General features: G+C 40.7%; 1 protein-coding gene across 1 annotated transcript in view; it reads left to right on the top strand.

The window, feature by feature from the left end:
- myo1f (myosin IF) overlaps window positions 1-4270 on the top strand; it is a 28692-nt gene extending 24422 nt beyond the window's left edge. Inside the window, exons 23-28 of the mRNA XM_080431975.1 lie at window positions 116-262; window positions 474-622; window positions 1051-1119; window positions 1523-1724; window positions 1932-2107; window positions 2952-4270. Coding sequence (XP_080288101.1) covers window positions 116-262; window positions 474-622; window positions 1051-1119; window positions 1523-1724; window positions 1932-2107; window positions 2952-3028 — 820 coding nt within the window. The 3' untranslated portion in view covers window positions 3029-4270. The remainder of the gene's footprint in view (window positions 1-115; window positions 263-473; window positions 623-1050; window positions 1120-1522; window positions 1725-1931; window positions 2108-2951) is intronic.
- Window positions 4271-9469: the final 5199 nt, after the last annotated feature.

Genomic DNA, 9469 nt, shown 5'->3' on the forward strand with positions numbered 1-9469 from the left:
TTAGCTTGAGAGACATGCCCAAGTGTCAACATGTAACATGTTTAATGAAAATGAGTTGAAAGGGTTGGAAGTGAGGCAGGTTTCTATGAATTAAACCGCCTCTCCTCTTCTGCAGCACCAGACAGGATGATTTCTTCATCGTGCATGAGGCAGATTACGACAGTCTGCTAGAGTCCAACTTCAAGACGGAGTTCCTCAGCCTGTTATGTAAACGCTATGAGGAAAAGACCAGCAGCAAACTCTCACTCTCCTTCAACGACAGGTATAGAACGCACGCACGCACGCACGCACGCACGCACGCACGCACGCACGCACGCACGCACGCACGCACGCACGCACGCACGCACGCACGCATATACAAATGTGTACACACATAATAGAGTATACTTGCATATCAGAAAAACGAAATATTTGACAACATTTTGTGTACTCACACTAACTACATCTTTTGCACCACCCTGTGCCTCCCCTAGGCTGGAGTTCAGAGTTAAGAAGGAGGGCTGGGGTGGAGGAGGCTCCAGGCTGGTGCTTTTCCAGAGAGGCCAGGGGGACTTGGCACAGAGCAAACCTGGAGGAAAAACGCTCACTGTCACAGTGGGAGACGGCCTGCCCAAGACCTCCAGTAAGTTCTAACAGATGGTGAACAGGTCAAATCAAAGTTATACTGCTCTCATTTCCTTGGCACAGCAGTATCCACACTGTGTCTACACACTGCATGTGAACAACAGGCTTTCAGTTGTGACTCACTGCAGCTGACATGCAGCATATGGGTAAAAAGTAGTAGAACCTCTACAGCAGTGGTTCTACAAAGTGGGGTCTGGGGACAATTTAATTACAAGTTAATATAGGATCAAAATCAGTTCAACCACTTTATCCCCATTTTATACTTTGGCTATTTGAAATTTAAAGCAACACGTTGTGAGCTTGTTATTTTTTAAACACATTTGAAAACCACTGTTCTACAGTGGCTGATTCGTTTCATGCATTATCATGCATAGATTATTGCTGTAGTATACTGTGTATATAATATGTTAATTATTATTTCCTCAGAGCCAACCAGGAAGACTAGTTCTGCTCCTCAGTCTCATGGAAGAGGGAGGAATCAGCCAGCCAGCAGAGGTAAGGGCACGGTCACACCGCACTTTTATTTTGCATTTGCCAATGCTTTGTCAATGCAAATGTGTGGATTCGTGGTCTTGCGCATCTTTCACTGGAATCCACGCATTTGCATTGACAAAGCATTTGCAGGTTCCGCCCCATAGGTAAAATAAAAGTGTGGTGTGACCGTGCCCTAAAGGTGTTATTCTACTGAACAGCTTTCTACATTGTCACTTTCAGAGTTACTTATATTTCCTTACATAGCATTATCCATGTACAACATTACCAGCCGCCTCTTGTTTTTAATTGATTTGACATTTAACTGGACCTTCCAAAATTAGACTAGTATAGTGAGATGAATCAGATGATAAAAAATAAAATAACTCTGATTTTCATGAAACCGTCTCTGCTCCCTCTGTCTCAGGAAACCCGAATGGAGCAGCACAGTTTAACCGAGGCAGAGCCCTTCCGAACCCATCAGAAACATACTCAACCCCCAATAAACATGGCCCGCCACCCAGCACAGCCCTGCCCAAACTGGGTTCTCAGAAAAGCCGGAGAGCCCAGGCTCATCAGCAGCAGGGGAACCAGGATTTCCTCAATGTGCCTGATCAGGGCATGTCGGGGTATGGCTGATAACCTCCAACAGTTAATTAGAGGGAAAGAAATGAATAAGGGAGATGGATAATATATTTTGTAGTGGTCTTTACTGTACTATGATTCTCTATCTGCAGCTTTTGTCTCTCTACTTCTGTGTGATTTTGAGGTCCGCTCATCCTTCTTTATTTTCTTCTCATTCTCTTCTTTTCTTCTCCATCTCTCCGTCGGTCCAGGAAGCGGAGGCAAAGTAACGCTGGCCAGCGGCCTCCCCCAGCTCCGTCTAGCCGCCCCCCTAAAGCCCAGCAGCGGCCCCAGGGGCCCCGTTGCCGGGCGCTGTATCAGTACGTCGGTCAAGACACCGATGAGATCACCTTTGAGGCCAATGACATCATTGACCTGATAAATGACGGTATGTGGGAGTGAACTTATGAGCTCTGGAAGGGCACTAAATAAAATTATATTATTATGTACTTGTATATCGTATACAGTAGTATATTCTATATCACTGCTGTCGGGCAGAAACCTCTTATGTCCATATTGCACTTTTTATGTTTTTCGTAAATGAATACCCTACTTTGTCATACTACGGTGTCACACAAAAGTAGCAAAAAATAGCCTATCTACAAGCTCACAACGAGTCGTGATGCGATGTTGTGAGCTTGTAGAGTTTCTTATTTTCCTTTTTTTTAAGTTAAGTGAAAGTGGTTAAGTCTGTGGGTTTTATTATTATCTATTAACAAGAGCATTTTGACTGAATAATAGCATTGGATCCATTGGAATGCAGGTTCTTTTTTCCATTTCCTGAAAAGTAACCGTTTTGGACGTACAAGGTTTCCATCCAACAGCGACAATATTATGCAGTATGTTGTATTGGGGAGACGAATTGCCGGTGCCACTGGCACATAGTTGAAGAATGTAGCCATTAAGTAAAGAATACGCTAAAAAAAAGGCAAACAAAGACATGATTCCCGCTGCTGACAGACACATCTCTGAATATCTATTTAACCCACTAAAACCGGGAAAGCATCTGTTGTCCTTTTAGATTTTTGCGTTGGCTATTTAAATTTAGCAGATATACAAGCTCACTTCGTGCCGCACTGCGAGCTTGAACATCTGCTATTTTTGAACATAAACATAAAAATCTTGAATGTGTGAGAACTACTGATTTAGAAGGCATTTGTAGAATCTACCTCAGGTCTTAATATTAAACTCGTCCTCTTAATGGCATTTCTTCCTGCTCTTCTTCACTGTAGATGCATCTGGTTGGTGGAGAGGCAGGATTCGAGGCAAGGAGGGTTTATTCCCTGGAAACTATGTAGAGAAGATTTGACAGTAATGTTCTGGTCTATAGGGAGATAATTGGATTTGTGTGGTGGAGAGATGTGCATATAGCATATATCAGTGTTCTCGAATCACTGACCAAGGTCAGCTATGAACTGTCCGTATGCACCAATATATGTCTGTTGCGGAGCATAATGTAAATAGAGGCCTTGTACGGAATGTTTGTATAGTTCTCTTTCTTCCAGCATGACTGCCTGTAACTATTTTGGTAACCACTGGTAACCACTTAAAAAAAAAATAAGCCCAATTTCCGTGCCATGGTAGAGTAGGTAGAAAAGCATGAAATTACTGTTCCGTTGTGAACAAATTATTATATATATTTTTTTAAAGAATGAATATTTCATATTTTGTTTTGCAATTAGCAACCGTTGTTTCTTCCAACATGGAGGATAAATAGGCATTCAAGGTATTCAGTGATAGGCCTCTATTGCACAAAGCAACACATGGAGTTCACAAAAGCAAGTGGATCTGCAGCCCCAGCCTGTTTACTTGCTGACACTTAGGTATAACTTGTTCAACAACTTACTGTATTAACAAAGTGAGGGACACATTGTCTCATGAGATTTAATAAAAAGCGATGTGGTGCAGTGTGACACTTGGGTTTCATCTCTGTTGTTATATTAGAGATTCCTGTTTTCTGTGACCGAGCAACAAGCTATTTGACCCCACCTCCAAACACCTTCTCTATTAGCTCACAGAAGTCAGCCTTACTCTAGAGTTGCAAGTCTAGACATGTTATTGTCACCTGAAATTAATAGATGTGTTTTCATGTGCCAATATAGGCTACCTAATTGTGTGGTGACCATTCAGCAAATGTGTTACAAATTGAACTTTTACTTGTCATCAAAGCCATGAACAAAAACAGTAATATTAAAATGTTCTAGTGTTTTCAAATGTAAGACAGAGAGAGAAAGAGAGTAATATTATATTTGGAATATGATTTTTTAGTTTTCAAGCATTCATAATTCACCATGGGAGACACAGCTGTAATGTTCATTTACTGTATATTATATATCTATTCAGCTCAAAGACTTTCACACTGGAAATGAATAAGATGTTTTTATGCCATAAAATAATCTAAAAGCGGTGAAATTATGATTTCCACAATTAATTATTTAGATCTTGTATTTTTTTTCAGCTGTGGTTACTTTTGTAAAACCATCAGTCAATCAAAAATATTTGGTATTTTTATATGAATGAGTGGAGAAATAAATATTTTTTCAATCTTCAAGTAGGAATCTTCAATGAGTGGATTTTGAACTGTAACAGGTGCATAATATGATTTCATACAGGACAAGATGATTTGATGCAAAGGACACATTTGTGCTAAGAACAAAATTATTTTGTCCCCTTTTTTAATAAAGAAAGAGGACCTGTTTTCATCAAAGAGTGAAAAACTACAGGTTATTAATGGTAATAAACATGTTTGCGCTTCCATTGTCCTTTCTCACCAGTCTTCAGTAACTGAACTGACCATAGTCTCCTGTCTGGTGCACCTCACCTGGACTACCTTGTTCATTTAAAAACCCTTGAGATGTCTCCATCTCTGCCCTGGGGCTGCAGTCCCGCATCATGTGTGCATTAAATATGAATGTGCGTGGGCGTGGCGCAGCCGTGGGGTGCGCGCTTCTATGTGTGCATGTCAGTGGTGTAAAGTAATTAAGTGCATTTACTCAAGTACTGTGCTTAAGTAGAATTTTGAGGTATTTTTTTACTTCACTCAAGTATTTCCAATTTTCAGTGCTTTTACTTCTACTCCACTACATCTCAGAGGCAAATATTGTACTTATACTCCACTACAATTATTTGAAAACTTTAGTTACTAGTTAGGCCTACTTTGTAGATTTTTATTATTATTACAAAACATATACATTACCCACTTCAGCCCTATATACATTTCGGCCATTTGAAAATAGCCAATCTACAAGCTCACAATGTGTCGTGAGCTTGTAGATCTGCTATTTTCAAAAGATTTGTATACATTTGAAAACTTGTGAAATGGGACATTCTGCATAATGAGTGCTTTCTACTTTTGGTACTTTAAGTACATTTTGAAACCAATACTTTTGTACTTTTTCTCAAGTCAATTTTGAATTCCAGACTTTCCAGTATTTCTACATTGCAATATTGATACTTTTACTTACGGTAAGTAAAAAATGAGAATACTTTTACCACAACTTATGCATGTGCATGCGGTGCTGGGTGCTCTCCTGCATCATGAAACGAAGATTCAAGATAGTGACCACATTACAACCAGAATTAATAAAAATTGCGTCCATGTGCAACACATAAGGTTCAATCAGAATATGCTGACGAGAGAACAAGCTTGATTGGTGTATTGTTGTGATTGGTGGGTCCCCACATGATTTTTTTTTTGGGGGGGGGGTCGCAAGTAACAGTGAAGTGACAATGAAGGACTTTTAAGACTTTTTTTAATACAAAAAATTAAGAAAGGAAAGAAAAAGACCATTATAGCATCAAAAGTAATCAACAAACTATACCATACTATACAAACTGGTCAAACATTGGCCAAATTGTCAAATAATATAAGAACGAGGCAAATATTGTGAAAACAGCAGATCTACAAGCTCACACCGCCTGGCGCTGCGAGGCGTTGTGAGCTTGTAGAGCTGCTGTTTTCACAATTTTAAAAATGTAATGCCTCAACACCTACAATTCCAAGTGCTTGTCAGGGGGGGGGGGGGTCCCCAGTTCAAATAATTATGATTATTTTGGGGGGTCACGGCAAAAGGTTGAGAACCACTGCTATAGGCTACAGCCTAGAATGCTGCAGACGAAAGTTTACATAACAAGAATACATGCCAAAGTAGCCTAATGGAATTCAGACTGATACTAGAAGGGTGGTTCACCATGCAGCCACATCCACCTGTCAGGTGCTCTAGAATGAGCAATGAGGTCATGTTCTCTCCAGTGGTGTAAAGTAACTAAGTACATTTACTCAAGTACTGTACTTTAGTACAATTTAGAGGTATTTCCAATTTTCAGTACTTTTACTTCTACTCCACTGCATCTCAGAGGCAAATATTGTACTTTTACTCCACTACAATTATTTGGAAACTTTAGTTACTAGTTACTTTGTAGATTTGTATTATTATTACAAAACATACATTACCCACTTCAGCCCTATATACACTCCTTCTGCAGGCCTTTTGTGCCAGAGGAATTGTTGACAGTTTCACTGCAGTGCTGCTGAGAGAGAAAATGAACAAAACGGGTTCTGAGACCAAAACAAAACTGTCAAGTTTCAACAATTTAGCCTACAACGCCTACAAAGGTTTGCTCATTGAAACAATAAACCAACTGAATAAGTTGGAGAGCCCATTTCTTGTCAATATTGACACTATTTTTTCATGGACTGTAACTAGCCTATATATGGCCTATACAGGCCTACAAGGCCTATTGAAACGCAGGTTATGTGTGAAACGATAAGTAACTAGACGCGTCGCAATTCAGGGCAATTGCAAAGTGTGGTTGCGCCGACGCCGGTCGTGGGCTGCGGCCGCCGGGACTCGAGGAATACGCTGGGAGGAATACTGTCGGAGGCTGCGCCAATTACATTGTCATGTCTCTCATGAGATCACTTGCGTTTCATTTTGAGAGGATCGATCCACCCCGAAATAATGTTTTTGCATTAAACGGTTACATTTTGCGCATTTGTGGCGCCCCCCTATGGATCAAAGTGGAAATGCTTTTGGGGATCCATTGAGTAAACCACCCTTGACATGTGATTCAAATTTGGGATTGACTGGAGGTTTCGTTTGTGATTTTTGGCCTTTTTTGTAAAACGGGCCCCTCCCGCTAACTTTGGAAGCCATTTAAGGACGAACCGTAAGGACTATCAAAATTCAGCTTGGAGACGTTTATCGCATGGGTCCAGAGATCATGTGTACCGGTTTTTGTGAAATTTGGACAAAATATGTGGGAGGAGGAGCTAAAAGTGTGTTTTGAAGAAAATTCAAAATGGCGGAAAATCTATCCAGACGGAAATGGGCGTGGCGTACATGGGGAGTTGCGTCATGACCCAAGGAATCTAGGGAAAAATAAATTTTGATTTTACGACCTACGGTTCAAGAGTTATAGGCCAAAAGGTAAAGTGGGCTGTTATAGCGCCACCATGTGGCCGACTGGTGTGATTTTTTTCTAAATAATTTTGCAATAAACTATTAACCTCCCCTCCAAGTCATGTAACTGTAGCCCTTATGGTTTCCGAGAAAAAAATACTTGAATGGGAGTTTTTGCAATTCCCATTAAAGTGGATGGGGAAATTTAATGCACTAATAAATCAATATCAAAAAATCTATCCAGACGCAAATGGGCGTGGCCTATATGGGGAGATGCGTCGTGACCCAAGGAATCCAGGTGAAAAGAATTTTGATTTTACGACCTATGGTTCAAGAGTTATAGGCCAAAACGTAAAGGGGGCTGTTATAGCGCCACCATGTGGCCGATTGGTGTAATTATTTTTTCAATAATTTTGGACTAAATTATGAACCTCCACTCCAAATGTGGTAACTCTAGCTCTTACGGTTTCTGAGAAAAAAATACTTCAATTTGAGTTTTTTCACTTTTACATTAAAGCGGATGGGGAAATTTAATGCACTAATAAATCAATATCAATTAAACTATTTAACCAATCTCTTAGCAAAATACAAGCGCACGATTCCAGGTCAAGACGGTCATTTTGAGATATGGCACAACATTGGGGGATAAAAACTGTGGGAGGAGATGCGGTTCAAAGTATTGTTTATCCGGAATGAGAATAAAGTGTCCCTAGAACTATAGTCTGGTTGCCCTGTTAGGGCAACCACACTAATTAAGTGATTGAGTTTTGGCTAATTCGTTTTATTTTAGGCACATTTTATTAGCTATTATTATTATTATTATTTATCTAGGCTATTATTTGAAATTGTTTTTTCCCCTCACAATGAATAAGCTATTATGTTCCATTGACAAATCACACTCTTAACTAGCTTAAATAACACTAATCCATAAAGTCTAAATATAATGAATAGTTACAAAGTTCATGTATAGCCTACAGTGGGCTACTGAACATCTAGACATACATGGGCTTCCAGTTTCAACGAGTAGGCTCGTGAAATTTACACGGGGTTACTTTCTAGAACACATGAATAATAGCGCAGAATGAGAAACACTAGCCCTGGTCCAGAGCGTTAGTGAGTTCTCTCTCTCTAACGCTCTGCGAGTCGCGCTGCTCTGCTCTGCTCATAGACCGAATATTCCACTTCCGTGCGGTCTCCGTCTTTAGTAAAAAAATAAACTAAACTATTTCGCTACTCACCGAAACAAAGGTTGTTTTGTGTTGCTGAAAGTCTATTCTCCAGGGTGGAAAGCCTCTCAGCACCCCACCTTCTCTGTATAATACACTTTTGGGGCAGAAAATAAAATATGTCTGCCAGACGTAAATTATTTTATTTATTCCACTGCGTCCTCTACAGATCTAGTCAATATAAATTACCATTGAACATATCTGTAGAGGGCGCAGTAGAGTAAATACATTTATTTCCGTCTGGTGGACATATTTTATTTTCTGCCCAAATAAGTGTGTTATACAGAGAAGGTGGGGTCTTGAGAGGCTTCCCACCCTGGAGGATAGACTTTCAACAACACAAATCAGCCTTTTTTTTGGTGAGAAACAAAATAGTTTTGTTTATTTTTACTAAAGACGGAGACCTCACACGGCGAGTGGAATTTTCCGTCTATGAACAGAGCAGCGCGCCTGACAAGGCGTTAGAGAGAACTGACTAACGCTCTGGACCAGGGCTAGAGAAACACGTGGGCTCAGTGCGATTGGTTCCCAACGCCATCAGTCAGAGGCAATGCCTCCCTGATGCGCCCATGGTACCGAAAAAGAGGCACAGAGGGATTAATGTATAGATAGGCTTGGTCGACACCTCTTTCGAAACGCGTGGGACCGGAGCGGTAGCCTAGGCTTACAGAGGGAGGCATGATGGGAGATACGGAGGTTCCCTCCTATCCGTTCACAGGTTGCTTTGATGAGGATACTGCAAAAGGGGGGTGATAGAATAAATCATAACCGTATACGTTTAATAGGCCTATTAATTGCGTGGCATGGTTTATGCTTTTTTATTTTATTTATTGTTTTACATTCACTCTGCATACTAGCGCGTTAAATAGGCTATATAGCCTCTGACCGTCCGTCCGTCCATCCATCCATGCACTAGGGCGGCTACTTCAGTCAGTGGTATTAAATCAATCTCCGCCCTGATTGAATGCCTGTTTGACAGGAATGCATTATATTCATCTGATATGATTCATTAGCACTTGTCACAACGGGGCGTGATGTCCCAGCAGCTGCATGTTGAACCCGCGCAGCAGGATCGGGGACATTTCTTCGCACCTCCTCCTCCCATAAAATCCACCTGTTGTG

This window comes from Gymnoscopelus braueri (genome assembly GCF_963280865.1).
Source record: "Gymnoscopelus braueri genome assembly, chromosome: 6".
Lineage (NCBI taxonomy): Eukaryota > Metazoa > Chordata > Actinopteri > Myctophiformes > Myctophidae > Gymnoscopelus > Gymnoscopelus braueri.